This window comes from Rhinatrema bivittatum, chromosome 8, assembly GCF_901001135.1.
Source record: "Rhinatrema bivittatum chromosome 8, aRhiBiv1.1, whole genome shotgun sequence".
Classification (NCBI taxonomy): Eukaryota; Metazoa; Chordata; class Amphibia; order Gymnophiona; family Rhinatrematidae; genus Rhinatrema; species Rhinatrema bivittatum.
In genome coordinates this window covers 137,777,434-137,798,558 of record NC_042622.1, presented here as the reverse complement: position 1 = coordinate 137,798,558, position 21,125 = coordinate 137,777,434, and the positions used below count along the sequence as shown (strand labels likewise).

Sequence of the window (21,125 nt, the reverse complement as noted above, 5' to 3'; positions counted from 1 at the left end):
TGAGATAGGATCAATAGTTTTCAGGAATATTTGGTAGAAGATGGGTATTTTTTTCAGAACCAGAAAGACTGTAGCTTTCTTGAGAGTAGCTGGTGACTTATCGGGTTCTGAACTGGTATTGATGATGGTGAGAAAAGGAAAAAGGGAAGGGCGTCATAGATGGAAGTGGCATGGGAAAGGGACACGGTGTCTGGGAGAAGGTGAATAGGGAACATCTTTCATGGAAGGGGAGGTTAGACCAGAAGAGGGTGAAGGTGAGGGAAGACTTACATGGACATGTGGAAAGAAGACGTGTGGGACATGTAAGAGGAGTGGGGGTAGGGGAGTCGAGGGTGTTACAGCAATGAGATCACAATATGGAAGGAAACAGGGTATTAAGTGGGGGACAAGGACTGGAGATAGGGAGGGGATGGAAGGAGAGAGGGTTTTAAAGGAGGGAGGGAACGGGGTGAAGTCACTCATTCTTCTTGATGGCTCATATTTCTTTATTTGATCTTTTAAAGCAAGGTTCAGACTTTAAAATGTGCAAGGCCAAACACACATCACCATTATATACAGGGAGGGCAATAATAAAAACAATTTCCCCAGGTAAAATGCTCTTTATATCCATAGAAATGGACTGTTTGGTTATTGTCCATCCTTTACATGAGTAAAAGTAGGAGCATATATCAACAAGGCATGGACTTTTACATGTAGTTTTGTAAACATTTCTGGTTTGGAGTTAGGAAACTACATGCAGAGTTTTTCCTTAACAAAGTGCCCTCACAAAAAGCAGGCATGGGTATTTTTGAGGGGGCAATAAAGAAAGCAAAACTAGATGTGTACTTTTGTATTATCACAGCAAACTTCTGGGTTAAAATTCACATGGGATTGGCCAGATCTTGCATACTTTGATTATTTAGATCAAGGCTGTGAAACATCCAGATCCAGATGAGACCCACAGCTCAATCCCAGGCAGCCCGCTGCCACAGCTGCAAACCAGCAGTTCATGGTGGGAGCTTCGGCTCCTTGTCTCTGACTCCTCTCCTGCACCCCCATAATCAAATGTTCACGGCAGGAGTGAGCATGATCTGCTGCCACATCTTTGGGTCATCCCCCCCCCCTTGAATTAAATACTCATAAGGACTGGAGAGTGGAACAAGAGCTCCTGCCTCATCTTTGGCTCCTTCCTGCAGCCTCCCACCCCAAGAATTAAATGTTCACAGAGGAAACAGAGCAAGAGCTTCTGCTGCTTCTGGCTCCTCCCCAGCCACCCAGAATTAAATATTCATGGCAGGAATGAAGAGCACACATCACATCTCTTCCTTCATAGCAGAAGTAAAGCAAGAGCTGCTGCTGCTGACACTTGTAGGTTAAACCCTTGCTCACTTGCTTGGACCTTGAGGGCCCTAGCAAGCACTGCAGAGGCCTTGCCTGCTCCTGCACATGTGCATCTCTTCTGACAACCTCCCACCCACCAACTGGGTTTCCCCTTGGATATGGGGCAAGTACCGTACCACCTGCTCCTTCATGAGGGTTTTCTGGGGACAGTGTGACTCCTCAAACCTGGGGTTTCACAGTACCCAGAAAAATAAAGACTGCACATCCAAAAAATTCAAGACTCACTGAGCAACTCACTTACGGGTCGATACAGTAAGGCCGCGGTAGAAACAGTGCGGCAGTGTCAGGCGCACCCTTCCTCCCCGCACCCACAGTTCTCTTGACCTAGCGCCTGATACTCTCTTCTAATTGCATGCAAATGCATGGCGCGGCTGTAAAGCGTTAGGGAAGGGTTATGCCCGCGTAACCCATTTTACTGTATAGGCGCTTAATACAGTGCCTATACAGTAACCTGGGTGCGCTGGTACCTGTCATTTCAAATGACAGGCACCAGGAAGTGTAAAAAACAAAATTTTTAAATACCTGTCGGAGGGCCGCGTGGGTCCAGGCGGCCAGCGGGATCCGGGGGGCTGGTGGTCGCGTGTTAAATCTAGGCCGCGGGCGGGTGGGCGCCTGTTCCAGGCGGCGGCAGTGGGGGGGGGGGGGCGGGTGGACGCGCGTTAGTTTAAGACGACCGGCGGCGGGATCCGGGGGGCCGGTGGTCGCGTGTTAAATCTAGGCCGCGGGCGGGTGGGCGCTTGTTCCAGGCGGCGGCAGCAGCGGGGCGGGTGGACGCGCGTTAGTTTCAGACGGCCGGGGGGCGGGTGGTCACGTGTTAAATCTAGGCCGGGCGGCGTGTTAAATCTAGGCCGGGCGGCGAAAGCAGCCGGCTCCTCCGCCTGGATGAATGAATGCGCGCCTGTGCGACCCCTGCGATTCGGCGCTCAAGGCAGTCACATGCCGTGACGTCACGCCTTGAGCGCCGAATCGCAGGAGTCGCACAGGCGCGCATTCATTCATCCAGGCGGAGGAGCCGGCTGCTTTCGCCGCCTGGATGAATGAATTCATTCACTGCCGGTGGGGGCTGCCTCTCCGGCAGCCCCCACCGGCAGTGAATGAATGCGCGCCTGTGCGACCCCTGCGATTCGGCGCTCAAGGCGTGACGTCACGGCATGTGACTGCCTTGAGCGCCGAATCGCAGGGGTCGCACAGGCGCGCATTCATTCACTCATCCAGGCGGATGAATGCGCGCCTGTGCGACCTGGCCTAGATTTAACACGCGACCACCCGCCCCCCAGCCGTCTGAAACTAACGCGCGTCCACCCGCCCCCGCCGCCGCCTGGAACAAGCGCCCACCCGCCCGCGGCCTAGATTTAACATGCGACCACCGGCCCCCCGGATCCCGCCGCCGGTCGTCTGAAACTAACGCGCGTCCACCCGCACCCCCCCCCCACCGCCGCCTGGACCCACGCGGCCCTCCGACAGGTATTTAAAAATTTTAATTTTTTCTTCTGACAGGTTTTATGTGTCCCACAGCATTACATTTTCTCGATCATCTCTGTATCGCTTTTTTTTTTTATTGTGTTTTATTGTTTTTGAGTATCTTAAGCGGTGTCGATGGATTTGTTACTAGACTCACAGTCCTAACTCCTACTAGGGGGAGGCGGTAAACTAACACGTTAAGGCCGCGGCAAAACAGCGGGTTACTAAGGAGATAATCTGAGCGCGCGTTACGGTATCGGAGGGGAATAGCTAATTCCTTCATTATACATTATACAGCTAATTCGTTCATTTACATGCCGGGTGCGGAAAGGGTTATGCGTCTGTTTTAAGAAGCGCTAAGGACGCGTGAAACTGGAGACTGTATAGCTGAATCGCCTTACGCGCCCGAATTATGCGCTCCGAGCACGTTACAGACGGGCAATCTTCGACCGAACGATACTGTATCGACCTGTGAATAAGGGGTAAGGGAAAACGCGCGTCCAAGAGCAGGCTAACAGTGCGCTCCATCGGCGCGCACTGTACTGTATCGGCCTGTTAATGAGTTGACCTGTACCGTTGTTTGGGGGAGGCGCCATCTCATTCTTGGCCTCAGGCAGCAAGTTGCCTTGAGCTGCCCCTGGATACATCCATTTACTCACTCTCCCTTAGCTCTTTTGGCCTGTGGAATCCCGCTTCCTATACTGATCCGGCTGGCAGGAGGTGGAGGTGAGCAACAGCAAATTCGCTCTCTTTCTCCTCCTCTACCGCCGGGATGCCACTTGTGTCTTGAACCGCATCAGGGGTGTTCCGAATTGTTCGGAACAACAGTCGGTGAGGTTGGGGCCAAAGTGCTACGGCTCATCGCCTCCCACTACGAGCGTGATCAGCCAGCTTCCGCCTTCCCGACCCCCGTTCTCCCAGGGCGATTCCGCTGGAGCCCGGGGCCCGGTTCACTAACAGTCCGAAGCATTTTATTGCCACAGTGACATACAAGATATGACTGGAACTATAATCCCAGCATGCAGTGTGGCAGCAGATGCTCCGTGATGATGTAGGCAGTGGCGCATAGCTCTCTTCTTCGGTACAAGCAGATCCTAATACGGTTAAGAGGGGAACAAGGGATCAGCCGAATGCTGAACTCTGCCATCTATTACTTTTGCCTGTCGACTGATGCTGAGGAATGAGGATTTGGATTAGTTGTGCCTGGAAATTTCTTGCCGGGTGGGGGGAGGGCGCTAGCGAACGGAAGTGCCGGAGAAGGGCGGAAGTGAATGTAAAAGGCCGCTGAAGAGAAAGGTAAAGTAAGGGATCGCGGTTCACAGTGCTGTTTAGCGGCTCTTTTTATTTCCCACTATGTATTCCGGTCTGTTATTCCAGAGACCCGTCTGGTTGCAGGGCTGCGCTCCTCAGTGTGAAGAGAGACTCGACCCGCTTCTGGGTTGCGCCCCTGTTGTGTCTCAGTAGACAGACGTTTGTTTCACATGTTGCGACCCTCAGAACAGTGAACTCCGGTCCTTGAGTGCCACAAATAAGCTTGCTTTTCCAGCTAACCAAATTATGCAAATTAATATAACTCCTGTATGAAATGTATGCAACTGTCATGAATATTTGTTTTGTGTCACGTGAAGTCTAGAGTTTGCCATCCGAGCCCTAGAGGCTGCTTTTTTTTGTTCAAGCTTTGCGGACCAGTCTGGTATCCACCGTTGACACGCTCTCTGCTTCTTGAGATCTCTGTTAGCACTTTGTAGCATTAATTGCGGGGCAGAACGCTGTGAATCTTCTTTCCTCCCTCAATAGAGATGTTTTTTGTTTTAACTTTGTTTCTTGTCTGATTTAGAACAGAGCTGGTGCAAGGTAATTTGGCGTGTCTGGGGACCCTTACAGCTTTGTGCCTCGGCCCTCCTCACGCACACCGTTAAAAATTATATATTTAGAACAGTGGATGTTCTTGCTAGATGTGTTATATCAAATTCATTAAATTCTATTTTTTTTTTTAATTTCCAAACATCATAACCTATTTCAAAGCAGCAAACAATATAAAACTAATAAATATTAAAAAAATATCCGCTGCTCTCCATATCTGTAAACTTTGATTTCCAGCTGCTGTGAGAATGTGGCTTACCAAGGGGTGGTTATGCACACAGACTTTTCTCTCCCTCACACACGCACTCTCTCATGTTCATAAACACATTCTCACACGCTTATACATGCTGTCCCACACACATACACAAGAATGCTCACGCACTTACTTTCTCCCTCTATTTATTTATTTATTTATTTAACAGTTTTATATACCGACCTTCATAGTAAATAACCATATCGGATCGGTTTACAATTAACAAGAATAAAAAACTGGGGTAACTATTCAAGTAAACGAAAGATAAACAGTAAGTAGGAATGAGTCTATGAAAGCAATAGCTACAGCCATAATCTTCTCTTTCTTTGAGCTTTGACTGCGCCTGCTCTATTCTTCAGGCCTGCCATTGCTCAGCTTCCTGCTCCACCTCATTTCTTTGGCCCTGCTCATCACTGCTTGGTGTCTTGCTCCTCTGTGTTTGCTGCTATCGAAGCTCCTGCTCTGCCTCCTTTCATCATTTCTGTGGGCTTGCCACTGCTGGAACTTCTGTTGCTTTACTTTTCTTTGCTCTGCAGGCCTGTCAGTACTGAAGCTCCTGCATCTTTGCTTTTTTTTTGGCCCCATGGGCATGCCCTTCAGTGCTTATTTTTTAGGCCTCATGGACCTGAAGCTTCTCCTACTGCAATGATGGCATCTCTGTCCTGCTGGTAGAAGTCTCTGTGACCCCACTTCCTCTTCTGTTCCATGCCGGCAAGAACGACATACCATCACTCTTCCACTCCCTGCATGGTGGCACTCTAGGCAGTCGCCTAGTGCTTCCACGAACCCTGGTTTAGAGCATTGTCATCGTTCATGATTTTTCTTGACAGAATACTGCCCCACCAGGAACTTTCATTTATTTATTTTATTTTTCCTAGGAATTTATCAATTTTTATTGCAACAGAAAGAAATCCGTGGAAAAGACTAATTTTTCCAGGTAAATCTTTTTTTTTCTTGTTGTAATAAACATTGATAAATTTCAAAGAAAAATAAAATTGCAAACAAAGGTCCCTATGCCTCGCACATTTATTTCTATTTAGTGCGTTAAATTAATTACATATCCCCCACCTATACCTCCTACATTTTCAGGGTTTTTTATCTTTGATCACAAACCTCATAATTTGTGATGTTTCTAATTTTATTCTGATAATTAGTTTTAGTTTATATGAGCATCATCTGGATTACCTGGCGGCCTCCCATATAGCAGGCAAGGAGAATGTACAGGCCGATTTCCTCAGTCGCCAGTCTCTCTATCCGGGAGAGTGGGAACTCTCGGAAGAAGTCATGGATTTGATCGTCAACAGGTGGGGTTGACCTCATGGCAACCTTGCGCAATGCCAAGGCCAACAGATTCTTCAGCCACTGGAGGGAGCACTGTTCGGAGGGAGTGGATGCTCTAGCTCTCCCCGGCCCACAGACGTCCTTCGTGGCCTCTGGTGGAAAAAGTTCTCCGAAGAATAGAACTCCACAAAGGGCCAGTTGTTCTGGTAGCACCCGAATGGCCTCGCAGACTGTGGTTCGCGGATCTCGTCAACCTGGCGACGGACGGGCCTCTTCGTCTCGGCCATCTTCCTCGTCTGCTTCGGCAGGGGCCCGTATTTTTCGACCAGGCCGATCGCTTTTGTCTAGTGGCCTGGCTTTTGAACGGAGACGCCTGAGGCGTAAAGGCTATAAGGAGGAAGTTATCTCCACTCTACTGCGGGCTCGTAAGCAGTCTTCTTCTCTGACTTATGTACGCGTTTGGAAAGTTTTTGAGACCGTTTGTGCGGAATTGGCTGTCTTGGCACGCTCCGCTCCGATTTCATTGGTACTTTCCTTCCTCCAGGAGGAACTCTCCAAGGGTCTTTCCTTCAGTTCATTGTGCGTGCAAGTGTCTGCTCTCGGCTCCCTTCTCGGTAAAGTCGAAGGTCATCCCTTGGCGGCTCACCAGGATGTGATTCGGTTCTTGAAGGGCGTCAAGCCGTCCACCAACCCCATAGATACCTATTTAAAGTTAATACACTTTTCCTCAGTAACTGAATAGGCAAAAGTTAAAGGGTATAGAGCCACTTTAGAAATAGGACGAAAACAATTTATTTAAAATTACTAACAACAAAAGGGGAAACAATTTGCCATTGAAACTTAGTTTTCGTGAGTAATATACTTACAGAGATGTTTAAGATCAGTAGGTAGTATAATTCCCAAATATCCAAAAGACTCTTCAGCCCATGGCAGTGGAAATTCTGAGCCCCAATTGCCTTAACCTGATTTAGAGTTGCAAGAACTTCTGATTTATCTAGGTGTAATTTCAATCCTGAAAAGGACCCAAAAAGATGAAATTCCTGTAGTAATGATTTCAAAGAGGACTTAAATTCCTGGGAAGGCGGCTTAGAACAAAACATTTTAAGGGGTTATTATAGCAATCTGGTAACATAGTAGATAAGAGCAGAAAAAGGCCAGCCAACCCAACCTGTGCATTCATTTAATTAAATTAATTTTCTTCTTTGCTTCTGGATATCATTATGGTGCATGATTAGGTGTGGTTGTATATTTTTCAGAGTGCTGCTGGTGACAGAATGACACGATGGACACTGGGGGTTATCCCCTCCTCCCTGACAGTATTCTCTATCAGATTTTTCTAAGCCTTGACCATGAAGACGTGCTGTCTGTGGGGCTGGTATGTCGGCAGTGGCATGCTGTGGCCCGGGATGAGTTCTTGTGGAAAAAGCTCTTTTACCAATATTACAGGGTTGACAGAGATGTGCCACGGCATCCAGGTAAGATTTTGCATATCATAAATTTAACCACGGTGATAAATCATAACAACAGTCATAAATTTCTGATATAAACAATAGAGGGAGTGGAAGAATTTAATCCCTTTTTCCTAGCCCAATATTTATCCTAAGGAATGGCTACAAGCTCTGAAAAACTAGACTTTTCAGGGTTATATTTATGTAATGGCAAATATGATCTAAAAACATAATTCCAAGCCTAGTCTTGCTTCTTGGGCTAGCTGTGGTGAGGTTTGCTTCAGAGGCAGTGCTCACAACCGCCAGGAAAGAAGGAAGAAGCATTGAGCTTCATTCTATAGTGAGTGCTTAGCGAACTGACTTACAGCAACATTTTGGTGTATGCCTATAACTAGGTTTAAATATTTCCTTGGGTTTGGGGGGGGGGGGGGGGTGGATGCATATAGTTTTGTTGTACAATATGTGTGTTGTCTTGGTTGGAATGATGCTTTGAGAGTATGCTAAGGTTTCTATTGTATCCCCAGTTTCCTCTGCATTCAGGCAGGCCAATCCCCAGTAATGGGTTATGCACCTCTGCCAGCAGATAGAGACTGAATAAGAAGCTGTTACTGATATATAGTCCTGACCCGACAACAGCCCACTAATATTCTCCAGCAGATGGGGGTTCCATTTCCCTACTGAGGATTGCCTTTAAAAAAAAAAAAAAAGGAGACATAGAAGAAAACAGAAGATAGACAAGAAGGTTATATAGCACTGCCTCCTGAGGTGATATCGTTGGTTCCCTCCCTCAATTGAGAGCCTTCAGTCCGGTAAACCTTGTACTAGTGTGGACTTAAAAAAAAAAAAAAGTTAGCAGTTGCAGGCTGAGAGACGGTGAAGGCAATCACCCTCTCCCCCATAGGTAAAGTTTTTAATTAAAAAAAACCAAACCAGATGTATTTTAGTAAAGCTACTTCCTAGTGGGTCTTTCTCCTTGGCGTTTGGCATCTCCTGCTCATGTCACTGGGGAGTTTTGTGAGCTGTGCAGGTGGCTCAGGCACGGCAGGTTGAAGAGCCTTTTGGCTAGTCTCTGCTCTCAGGCTTTCTTTCCGGGCCGAGTAGTAGATTGCGGCAGTTCCTTCAGACATTTTTGTATGTGACGTCGTGTGCCGTCTTCTGCGCCTAAATCTGCATCCCCTGTTGTGTGCATACTTTTGTGCGTATATTGTATGTCTAGTTAAGCGCATCGTTCAGCGCGTTTTGCGTGCATATGGCTGTACATTTTCTGTGTGCGTATTTCAGCGCATTTTGTGCATATTGCTAAGCGCATAAATCTGTGCGTAGTTCCCTGTACGTACCCGGATCAGTCCAGACTGTGGGTTGAGCCTCCTTTCCAGCAGGTGGAGACAGACCAAAACTGAAAGGGTATCCTATATGAGGACAGAGCCTACCCTGTAGCCCTTCAGTATTTGTCTGTCTCCAGCAGGTGGATCAGCTCACCCTTCGGTCTCCTGATTTAGGTTAGTCAGCCTTCTTTTCTTCCTTTCTTTGGATCAAGCAAGTACTTCTTCCTTAGGATCTTGATTGGCTTTCTCTCTGTAAAAAAAAAAAAAAAATAGGAGTTAAGTTTTCTTCTGTGCAGGAGAAGGCCCCATCTCCTGGCTCTTGCCGGACTCAGGGGGGCTTCGCCCTTGTGCGGAGCATAGCCTGAGTCCGTGAGTGCTTCCAGGTGTGGGGACCGGGGCTGGTGGTCCAGTTTTCATCTCCCCCCCCCCCTGGCTGCCTAGGGAGCTTAGAGCTCCATTGCTGTGCTCAGTCTAAGTTGAAAAAAAAAATCAGACTTTGAAAAAAGAACAGCAATATAATAATAATTTATTGGTAAATTTTTTAATTTTACTTACCTGTGATTCGAACAAACAGCCAGACAGGCAGGAGTCAGCAGGTTTTTCTCCCCTGCTTCACTCTTGCCGGCGGGCTGCCAATCAAAGCTATTTTTAACTTTTTTTCTCTCAGCGTGGCTCCTCTTAATTGTGGATGCCGCGGCCAGCAGCCTGCCTCACTTGTGGGCAGCCCTTGTTGCGCGAGGGGCTCTGCTCTGCCTAGGAAGGCCCCTCCTCGGCAGGACAGACAAATTTAGCCCGGAGATTGAATCCCCAACACATGGCCAGGCCGTTCCCGGGTCGGCAAAACCCGGGAATGGCGGCCATATTGGGTTTTTCTGCAGTTCCCGTTTCAGAGCTGCCTGGGGCTGGGGAGCCAGATTTTCATGAGTCTCCCCCCGATTTGAGCCCCGAGGCCCCCCAGGATGTGATCCCTGACCCCCCCCTCCCCCCCACTCCGGGAAATTCAGGACCTGTTTTTCTTCTGATTTTGTCCTTCTCCTGCACAAATCTTATTTAGCTAGCTTGCAGGAGGAGAGGGAAGGGCCCCCCCTTTGCCCCCCCCCGGCAAAAATTCCATGCCACGCACCGTTAACTGCCCAGCCGCGGAGCCTCCGGTGTCGCTTTGGGTGCGGGTGGTTCCGGGAGTGGCCCCCCCTCCCTGATCCCCCCCGGTGGCCCCAGTTCTTCCGGATCCTGATCTCACGTCTGATTCAGCGAGCACCCTTCTGCCCCTGGAGGGGGACGATCCCAGGGTCCTCCGCATGTTTCAAAGGGAGGAGTTGGAGCCCCTCATCCCCTTTTGTGGAGGGATCGAAGGCTTTGAAGGACAGACAGTCCTCGTGCTCCACCCCTAAGCCTGCCACACAATGAAGTTCAGTCGACCCATTCCTCGGTCCCTTTTCTGGGTGGCCGCCTTTCCCTTTTCTTCGAGGAAGGGGTCAAAATCACGTGGGACCAGTGGGTCCTCGACATTGTCCGAGATGGGTACGCCTTCGAGTACTGACTGAGCCATATCGCTGATAGAACTGGGGGCTGCCTTCTTGGCTGATGCGGAATGTCTTGTGAAAGATGCAAGGTAGCTCAAGCCATGAAGTACAAAAAACAGCAATCTGCAAATTCATCGCCACGGCCTCAAAGGCTTGCTTAAGGATAGCTTCAATCCTCCTATCCGGAGCATTCTTTAGAGCTGCCTCTCCTTCCACCGGGATGGTGGTTTGCATAGCAACAGAGCATACCAACGCATTCACCTTTGGGAAATGCAACTGCTCTCTAGCCTGCGGATCCAAGGGGTATAAACCCAACAAGGCATGCCCCCCTATAAAGGTCTATTCTGGTACACTTCATTCAAGGTCAATCAACAATTGAATAGCCGCCAGAGGAGTCACTTCCGTAATAGTGGCTAGATGGCAGCTGTGGCCATGTAATTGTTAGGCCAACATTATTTCTAAGTCCAATCTCACCAAGCTGCTCTTCAAGGGTTCCCTTTTGTTTGGCAATGAGTTCGAAAAGATGGGAAATAAATGCAGGGAAGCCCAGGTCCCTCATTTGCCAGAGGATTAAAAAGCCGGCTTCTCGGCCCTCTCAGGCAAGTGGCCGCTTTCGTGACTATAAGCGATTTCATCCTTATAGGGGGAGCATCTTCTCAGAGATCCCTTCCCTTCGGTAGGTCTCAGTCCTTTCCCCCCAATAGGCCTCAGAAAGATTTGGGCTTCGGGAGTGAAGCCTCTCAATCTTCTCAATCAAAGTTTGCAACCTCACAGGACAGGAGGTAGGCAGCCATCTATCTTGCTATCATCAGATAGAAGTGATTCGGGATGGCTATGCCTTAGAATTTCTTTACATTCCTTCAGATGCCTTTATGATATCCTCATGCAACTCCCCTCAGAAGAGGGTAGCAGTGAACACTCCATTGAGAAGTCTATTAGCCCTGAATGCCGTGATTCCCATTCCCAAATTGCAGCAAAATATAGGCCAATATTCCATCTATTTTATTGTACCCAAGAAAGAGGGGTCCTTTTGATCCAGCCTGGATCTTAAGGGAGTCATTCGTCATTTTCAGGTCACTCATTTCCGAATGGAAACTGTATGCTCCATCATAATGGCAGTACAATCAGGGGAATTACTCACGTCTCTGGATCTGACAGAGGAATATCTGCATAATCCCATTCACTGGGAACATCAGTGGTTCTTCTGGTTTGCCATACTGGATTGCCATTACTAGTTTCAGGCCTTACCCTTCGGACTGGCCACTGGATCTTCTCCAAGGTCATGGTGGTGGTAGCAGCGTTCTTGTGCAAGGACGGCATTCTGGTATACTCTTATCTGGACAACTGGTTGATTTGATCCAAGAACGTGGACGAAAGTCTCTGAGCTTTCACAAGGTAGTCTTCTTACTACAGGAGTTAGGCTGGGTGGTGAACCTATCTTAAGAGCATCTTACAGCCATCTCAGACGCTGGAGTATCTCGGCATTCACTTTGATATGAAACAGGGCAGAGTATTTCTGCCGGAGTGTCAGATTCAAAAAGTGATTGCTCAGATTCGTACCCTGATCAGCCCTGCTCACCCAACAGAGTGGTCTTATTTTACAGGTCCTGGGTTTGATGGCCACCATATAGGAAGTAGGTCCATGGGCAAGAACTCATATGTGACCTTTTCAGTGTGTTTTGCTTTCCCGCTGGAGCCTGGAGTCGCAAAACTATGCGGTAAGACTTCTGCCATTGGAGGCAAGCAGCCAATTGCAATGGTGGTTGCAGGCGTATCATCTCAGGAAGTGAGTTTCCTTGGAGACGCCGGATTGGTTAGTGCTCACACAGATGCAAGCTTTCTGAGTTGGGGGGGGCTTATTGTCAGGAGTTGATTGGTGCAAGTTCGCTGGAATGCCGAGGAGCAGCAGTGGAGCATCAACCGATTGGGAACTCGGGCGGTTCTTCTAGTGTGATTACAATTCACTGAGCGTCTAGATGCTCGGGCGGACCGGATAATGTCAGACAATGTGACGATGGTGGCCTGCATCAATCAGGGCGAAACCAAGAGTCAACAGGTGTCAGAGGAGATAGATGTCCTCGTGGTATGGGCGGAGCAGCATCTGCTAGGCATATCTGCTTCTCACATTGCCGGAAAGAACAATGTCAGAGCCAACTTTCTCAGCAGGAGGAACTTGGACTCAGGAGAGTAGTAACTATTGGACGGAGCCTTTCAGCTCATATTGGAGCGCAGGAGCTGTCCGTATCTAGACTTGCTGACAACTCTGACAACGTGAAAGTTCCGCGGTTTTTCAGTTGCAGACGGACCCGAAAGCACTGGGCATCGATGCGCTCGTTCAGGTGTGGCCAAGCGGTAGCCTGCTCTTTGCCTTCTAGCCCTGGCCTCTGATAGGCAGGATCGTTCGGAAGATTGCAAGTCAAGCCCTCACCATCCTTTTGTTAGCTCCGGATTGGTCCCAGAGGCTGTGATATTTATTTATTTATTTAAAGTCTTTTCTATACCGTCGCTAAGTTATATACCATCGCAACGGTTTACATGTAGGCACATAAGTAAGTTTGGAGTAAGCGTACTATAGTACATTCTAACAGGTGCCATTAAGTTTGGGTTACATTAAATCATAAAAAAACATACAAATGTTTAGTGATGTAGTTTCTGGCCAGGTGTACCTAGAAGGTACTTTTACAGGTCAAAAAAATCACATTTACTGTGTTATATTATTACATTCATTGTGTACTCAATTTGTTAATATATTGTAATGCACATTTATAAGAATAGTGCTATGTGCCGGTGCTCTTCTGTTTTATTCCAGTGTATTTTCTATTCTCCGGTCTCTTTATAAAAGGTTGTTTAAAAAGCCATGTCTTTAGACTTCTCTTGAATGTTTTGGGGTCTCTCTGTAATCTGATCTCCAAAGGCATTGTGTTCCAGATTGTGGGTCCTGCTAAAGACAATGCCCTTTCTCTTACCTGGGTTAGTCTCGCTGTCTTGACTGAGGGAATGGTTAAGAGAGCTTTGTTTGCTGAACGAAGGTTCCTGTGTGGTACTTGTACCCGTAGTGCAGTGTTTAGCCAGTCTGCTTTTTCATCATGTATTAGTTTATGTATGGTGCATAGTGCTTTGTATTTTATTCTTTGTTCTATGGGTAGCCGGTGAAGTTCGGCCAGAGTTTGTTATATGGTCTCTTCTTTTTCCAGTTAGTATTCTCGCTGCTGTGTTTTGTAGAATTTGAAGTGGTCTTATTGTTGTATTTGGGAGTCCTAGAAAAAGTGCATTACAGTAATCGGTACTGGCGAAAACTAGTGCCTGAAGCACTGTTCTGAAATCTGCAGGAGTTAGTAATGGTTTAAGTTTTCTGAGGATCATGAGTTTAGCATAGCCTTCTTTTACTTTTAGCGATATGTGTTGTTTTAGATTAATTTCGGGGTCCATTATTATTCCAAGATTCCTTACTTTTTCCGCTAGTTCTATTTTCTGGTTGTTTTTGAGTATAATTTGGGATTTGAATGATTTCGATATGCCAATCTGCAGAGACTGCTAGTGGGCAGTCCCCTCAGGCTACCACCGCAGAAGGATCTGTTGTGGCAGGGACCTATTCTACACGAGGATCTGGATTGATTTTGTCTTACAGTTTGGCCATTGAGAGGGCTGGGTTGTTGAAACGTGGTTATTCGCCTGCTGTGATTTCCACTTGCTTCAGGCCAGAAATACATCTCTGGCCTATGTTAGAGTTTGGAGAGTTTTCGAGGCCTGGTGTACTGAGCAAGTTTCTCAGCCTCTCAAGGTGGGTATTCCCTTTATGTAATCCATCCTGTAAGAATTGCAAAATAAAGGACTGGCCCTTAACACCTTGAAGGTTCAAGTGGCAGCACCTCACTTATTATAAGGGATGAGTCAGTGGTGGGCCTTTGTCTTCCCATCCTGATATATTCTGTTTCTTGAAGGCAGTTAAGCATCTTTGTCCTCCTTTGTGGCTTCGGTGCCTCTATGGGACCTTAATCTGGTCCTGGAATTCTTGGCATGTCCGACCTTTCGGCCGCTGTGTGGTCTTTCCTTGCGGCTGCTTAACTGGAAGACAGTTTTTCTGGTGGCAATCTGTTCCGCATGTTGGGTTTCCGAACTGCAGGCCCTTGCCGTAAGCTTTTTCTGCATATGACTCCGGGAGTGGTACAGCTTCAGACTGTGCCCTTATTTTTGCCAAAAGTAGTTTTAGAGTTTCATTTGAATCAGTCCATTTCTCTGCTTACATTGGACAGGGACAGAGAGAAAAGTATTGTATCTTCTTTTGCATACCTTGGATGTCAAGCGACATTTGCTGTGTTACTTGGAGTTTACTAAATCTGTACGGAAGTCTGTTCACCTGTTTGTGCTCCATGGTGGTGGTAAACAGGATGTTTCAGCAGCACTCGTGACTACAACCCATTGGGTTAAGGAGGTCATTACGGCTGCCTCTGTGCCTGCAGAGATTCTTTGCCAAAGCAAATTAGAGTGTATTCCATGAGGGCTCAGGCGGTAACGTGGGCGGAACTTAGATTATTGTTGCCTGTTGAGATTTGCTGAGCAGTGACAGCTGTCATCATTGCAGACCTTTTCCCAGCATTACCGCATGGATGTGTGGGCTCGGGAGGACACCGTATTTGTGCGGGCGGTGTTGACTGGACCATGGTCAGCTTCCCACCCTGTTTGGGAGTAGCTTTGGAGAAATTACTACTTACCCGAAAATTTCATTTCCTCTAATGAGAGCAGGCCAACCCCCGACCCGCCCTCAGCTGCTGCATTTTTACCTTTGGTTCACTGTTCGGTGCGGACATTGTAGAGTGTTGTTCCTGCTATTTGTTTGAAGACTGGTAAGTGGCTTAACCAGCCCCTCAGTTTATTGAATTTGTTTATTCTTTTGGCTGAGCTCTGTATTCCCTATTGGTTGAAAGCTTGAGAGGTTGATTATTGTTAATCATTTTTTACTTTAATCATTTTGTCCACAGTTTGGCTTTTCCAGAGGATACTGGTGGGCTGATGTTGAGGCAGGATTATATATCTGTGATGGCAGCTTCTTACTCTGTCTCCACCTGCTGGCTAAGGTGTATAACCCACTGGTGGGGATTGGCCTGTCTCATTAGAGGAAAGGAAATTATCAGGTAAGTAGTCATTTCTCCTTAGCTCTTACATCACTACAAGACTTTGAGGGATGGGATTAAATGTGTAGCAAAACATTAGGAGGCCGTGAATGAAAGCCCAGCTCTGAGTCTTCTCTGTGTAACAGGTGTCGGAACTTGGCCTCCGGACTTGGCCCCAGCATTGGGCCTGGGCCCTGGCCTAGGCCCAGGCGTCGGGACCCAGCCCTGTGCAGTTCAGACATCACCAGTTTGTACAGTGTGGACCCACAGTCCAAACAATGTTGTTTTCAACTGAGCAGCTACAAGCAGGAGGAAGGAAGTAAGACATGCCGATGGCAGAAGCAACAGCTGAACTGGCTTACAGGTGCTAGTCGAGATTGGGATGGCAAAGGGGGGGCACTTGCCACCCTGTAGCAACATCTCTTGTGGTAATGCTTTGTTTTAACTCGCACGTGAGTAGTTTTTACTTTCTAACTCTCAGAAGCGGTGTCCTGGTATGAGGAGTTCAGACGGCTTTATGATACCATTCCCTGCATCAAAGTGCAAACACTGACGGAGCACAGTGACCAGGTCCTGCACCTCAGCTTTTCCCACAATGGGTACCTGTTTGCATCTTGCTCAAAAGACTGCACTGTGAAGGTAAAGCACTACCAGGAAATATTGGGGAGTGGAGGTGAGGGGAGGGAGCCAAAGGCTGAAGACCATGGAAAGCTCTTAAATAGAGTGTCTGACACATTGAGCTGAAATAAGTCACTTTGTAGTTCAGAGCCCCCCCTCCATCCATCCTCCATGTGCTAAGTTACTTTACAAGCTTGAAAAAATATTATTTAATAATCTTTCCAAGCCAGGGTTTCACAGATTTTGTCCTCAGGGCCCTTAATCACATCTGGTTTTCAGGGAAATCAAAATGAGCAAATTAATCTGTTTTTAGATACACATGTACAAATATTTTTATTAATTTATTAATATTTTTTGGGTCATCTTGAAAATCAGACCTGGTTGGGTTCCTGAGGACCAATGTAGGGAAACCCAGCTGAATACTCCTAGAGCAGTCCAGCTTTGTTACTCTTGTCTTCAGCTACTCTTCCTTACTATGCATTCTGTATATCCACTGAATACGTTCTAATACTGTGCTCAATAAGTGCTACCATCTGAACTCCAAGCTTGAGGAATTTGAGTAGTGACTAGGGCCTCCAGAACTCAGTGTGCCCTGTTTTTCATGGTGAAATACAGTGATATCTCTAGTGTTCCCCACAAGCTCTCTCCCCCCGAGGGAGCATATCCATGATGTTCAGTAGAATGTCACCTGTGCTCAGTGCATGTCGTCTCTATCCCAGGGGGAATGTACTAGTGATATCCCTCTAGTGTTCACTATATGCTTTCTCTTTCCCAAGACCTATGGAATGAATTGGTGACATTCAGTAACATAGTGCTCAATGTGTGCCTTGACTTTCTCATAGAGCGTGATGGCAGAAAAAAAAACCACACGGCTTATCTAGCTGGCCCATCCACACCAAATGCTTCTCTGGAGATAGGGAGATACCCGCAATACCTGAATGTAATCTGCTTTGAAGTGTCTGAAAGGTGGAATATAAATCAAATAAATAATTGCTTAGCATCCAGTCAGATGAATCCAGTACAAGTGGGTTATGCATTTCTACCAGCAGATGGAGACAGAGCAAACTGACATCATAGTATGTACACTCCTGCAGTTACATCAGCCTGCCAGTATTCTCCGTCTCCAATAGATGGTGAACATGCATCTCCCCACTGGGGATTGCTTCATTTTAAAGAAAAGGAGAATTAAGGAAAGACAACTCACCCCGCTCTCTTGTGGTGATACCAAATGATAGTTCCCCCTGTTAAGAATTCCTGAGGTGATTAAGAGGTTTTTTTATTCTGCAGGGCTTCCTCCTCCCCCAATCTCCATGCTCAGCATGCCGGTTTGACATGCATTCCACACCGTGGGAGGTCGAGAGACGTGGGCAGCCTGGTGGGTTGAGCAGCCTCCTTAGGCTAGGCCCCACTCCGAGGCTTCTCACTGCACACCGCATGGTAGGCCGCAATGGCATTTCACGCGCTTTCTGAGGCTGCCCTGTACAGGCTTGTCCATCCAGCGTGTGCATCTTGCTGTACATCCAGGTTGTGGGCCCAGTTTTTGGGCGCACAGTAGGGCCTTGTAATCTGAGTGCCCACGTTAGGCGACGTGGAGTGGCCATGTGCTTGCCTGTGCGTGCAAGTGTTACTGTGCACTTAATTTTTGGCCTAGGAGAACGTGCCTAAGTGTCTGATGAATAATTTTTGGGTGCCTAGTTTAGCGCCTATATATAAAAAAAAAAAAAGCTAGATGTGCGCCTCTGCCCGCCACTCAGTGCATTGTTGGCCATTGTGGCACCTGTACCTAAGAAGCCTAAGCGTCCTTCTCTGTGCACTGCTTGTCATATTCGGGCGTCTCAGCTAGGAGTGCCCGCTGATTTGTGCCAGCACTGTTTGGAGGCTCAGGGTAATTGTGTTCCTCTAATTTCACTAAGTCCGGTTCTTCCCAGCCAGATGGGGCTGCCTGATTTTGGAACTCCTCTAATTGGTTCCTCAGCAGGGGAAGGTAGCTCAGTGAGTCTCCTCAGGTACTTCCCGGTCTTGATGCTTCTACTTTTTCATAGGTAGAATTTTTCCAGGTTTTGCAATTCTTTCTTCAGACACAGTCCTCAGCCTTGTCCCATGCTCCTAGAGCAGAGGCACAGGTGGGAACCTTGTCTGGATCTTCTGTTCAGCACTGGAGTACTCCTAGAATGGCAGCGAGTCCTCTGGATGGAGATCTGGATGGCACAGATGACACCAATCCAGCCTCTCTTGAGGATAGGGAAATTCCCCCCGATTGAAGCCATATAGAACTATATTGCGGTTCTTTCATAGAGAGGAATTGCCAGCTCTGATTTCCCAGACCTTAATGATCCTTTGAGTTCTTGAGGCAGCTTCTGAGCCCAAGAGAAATCCCATTTTGGTTTCCTTGTATAAGGCCTCTTGTTTTTTTCCCCGTGCTGGAATCATTCAAGAATTGATTGACCTTGAGTGGGGTGCCCCAGAGGCTAATTTCAAAGGGGTTCAGATTTTGGATCCAATGGTAAGAGAGCGCTTACGTTTTCTGAAGGTGGAGGAACTTGTATATGCAGTCTCCAAGCGGACCACTATTCCCGTGAAAGGAGGAGCGGTCTTGAAGGATGCTCATTATAGAAAGATTGAGACTATCCTTTAGCAGGCATTTGAAGCCGTGGCAATGACCTTGCAGATCGCTTCTTGTTGTTCCTTGGTGGCTCACTCTTGTTTGCTTCTCTCTCAGGAGGTTGATGACTCTGGAGTAAATCCCAGAGCAGTTATGGAATCAGCTGCTACCTTCTTGGCAGATGTGGGCTGTGATTTGGTTCGCACTTCAGCCAGAGGTGTGGCTTTGATAGTAGCGGCTAGGCTTCAATTATGGTTCAGAAATTGGTCGGCTGATGTGACCTCCAAGGCTAATCTCACCAAATTGCCCTTTAACAGCTCTTTTGTTTGGCAGCAAGCTGGAGAAACTGGCCAGTAAGTGGGGTGAATCTTCGGTTCCTCGTTTGCCAGAGGATAAGAAGCGGGCATAGTGCTCCATTATCAAGAGAGGTTGTGACAGAGGATCCAAGCATTTTTGACCCTTTAGAGGAGTGACTTTTCAGAGGTCTTGACCCTTCAGTAGGTTTCAGTCCTTTTGTCCCCGACAACCCAGATGAGGTGCAGGCTCGGGTGGTAGACCCTCCTGAACCTCCCAATGAAGGTTTCCCGACCCACCCCCAGAAACAGGAGATAGGGGGTCGCCTCTCTCTCTTTTATCAGAAGTGAATCGAGATCACATCGGATCAGTGGGTCCTGGAAGTGATACGAGAAGGATACTTATTGGAGTTTCACAGTTTTCCTCAGGACCTTTTCATGGAAGCTTCCTACCACTCCCCTCAGAAGAAGCAGGCAGTGGAGTTACATTGGCAAGGCTCCTCAGTCTGAGAGCTGTGGTCCCGGTGCCCTTGTCTCAAGAAAATACAGGGCGATATTCCATTTATTTCGTTGTGCCAAAGAAGGAGGGCTCTTTTTGTCCCATCCTGGATCTCAAAGGCATCAACTGTCATCTGTGATTGAAGCATTTTTGCATGGAGACACTGCGCGCGGTGATAATGGCTGTGCAGTTGGGTGAATTTCTGACCTCTCTGGATCTGTCCAGGCATATCTCCACATTCCCATCCAACTAGAACATCAATGCTTCCTGAGGTTCACAGTTATGGGACGCCACTTTCAGTTTTTGGCGCTGCCCTTTGGTCTGGCCACTGCTCTCAGGACCTTCTCCAAGGTAATGGTGGTAGTTGTGGCAGAGTTGAGAGAGGATGGCATCCTAATGCACCCATATTTGGACGACTGGCTGATTCGTGCCAAGTTGGTGGAAGAGAGCCACCTGGTGACTCGCAAGGTGATTTCCCTGTTGCAGGAGCTCGACTGGGTGATGAACGTAGCCAAGAGCAGTCTTCAGCCTACTCAGTTGCTGGAATTCCTGGAGGTTTGGTTCGACACAAAGCTGGGCAAGGTGCTCCTTACTGAAGCTCATATTCAGAAGTTGCTAGCTCACCTCCGTCTGTTGTTGAACACTCTGCGCCCGACTGTGGTCTTATCTAGAAGTCCTTGGTCTGATGACTGCGACCCTGGAAGTGATACCATGGGTGAGGGCACATATGTGTCCTCTGCAGCGCTCCCTGCAGTCTCTGTGGAATCTGCAGGCTCAAGATTATTCGATTCGGCTTCATCTGCTGATGGAGGACTCCTCCCAACTGCAGTGGTGGCTGCAGGCGGATCATTTACGTCGGGGGGTTTCGCTATCTCCAATGGACAGGCAAGTAATGACAATATATGCAAGTCTCCTTGATTGGGGAGCTCACTGTCAGGAGCTGACGGCGCAAAGGCGCTGAAGTGCAGAAAAGTCTGTCTGGCACATCAATTGGCTGGAAGCCAGGGCGGTCCAGTTGACATGTTTACAGTCGGCGACAGGCTGAAGGGCCGATTGGTCCAAATAATGACAGTCAATACAAAGACTGTGGCTTACATCAATCGGCAGGGATGTACCAAGAGCCAACAAGTGTTGCAAGCAATAGCTGTACTTATGGAATGGGCAGAGGTACATCTCCAGATGATCTCAGCAGCGCATATTACGGGCAGAGACAACTATGATCAGACTTTCTCAGCAGGGAGAGTCTGGACTCAGAAGTGGGTGTTATCAGACAACGCGTTTCATTTGATTCGGGATCGCTGGGGTCTCCCGTTCCTGTTGGTGACTTTGCACAATGCGAAAGCTCCTTGATTCTTCAGCTGCAGAAGGGACTCGCATTAATTGGGAATCGATGTCCTAGTGCAGGAGTGGCCGGAAGGCAAATTGCTTGTATGCCTTTCTTTCATGGCCCATGTTAGGAGATTGATTC

At 47.8% G+C, this 21,125-nt stretch overlaps 1 protein-coding gene across 6 annotated transcripts in view; it reads left to right on the top strand.

The window, feature by feature from the left end:
• Positions 1 to 3,546: 3,546 nt before the first annotated feature.
• FBXW5 (F-box and WD repeat domain containing 5) overlaps positions 3,547 to 21,125 on the top strand; it is a 68,667-nt gene continuing 51,088 nt past the window's right edge. Inside the window, exons 1-3 of one of the 6 annotated variants that reach the window (XM_029612337.1) lie at positions 3,547 to 3,567; positions 7,495 to 7,713; positions 16,127 to 16,284. In XM_029612337.1, the coding sequence (XP_029468197.1) occupies positions 7,521 to 7,713; positions 16,127 to 16,284 (351 nt within the window). In that variant the 5' untranslated portion in view covers positions 3,547 to 3,567; positions 7,495 to 7,520. Of the gene's footprint in view, positions 3,568 to 3,911; positions 4,138 to 4,280; positions 4,429 to 4,521; positions 4,696 to 5,872; positions 5,895 to 7,494; positions 7,714 to 16,126; positions 16,285 to 21,125 lie in introns of those variants that run through there. The other 5 variants (XR_003858182.1, XR_003858181.1, XM_029612335.1 and 2 more) reach the window with 5 other exon arrangements.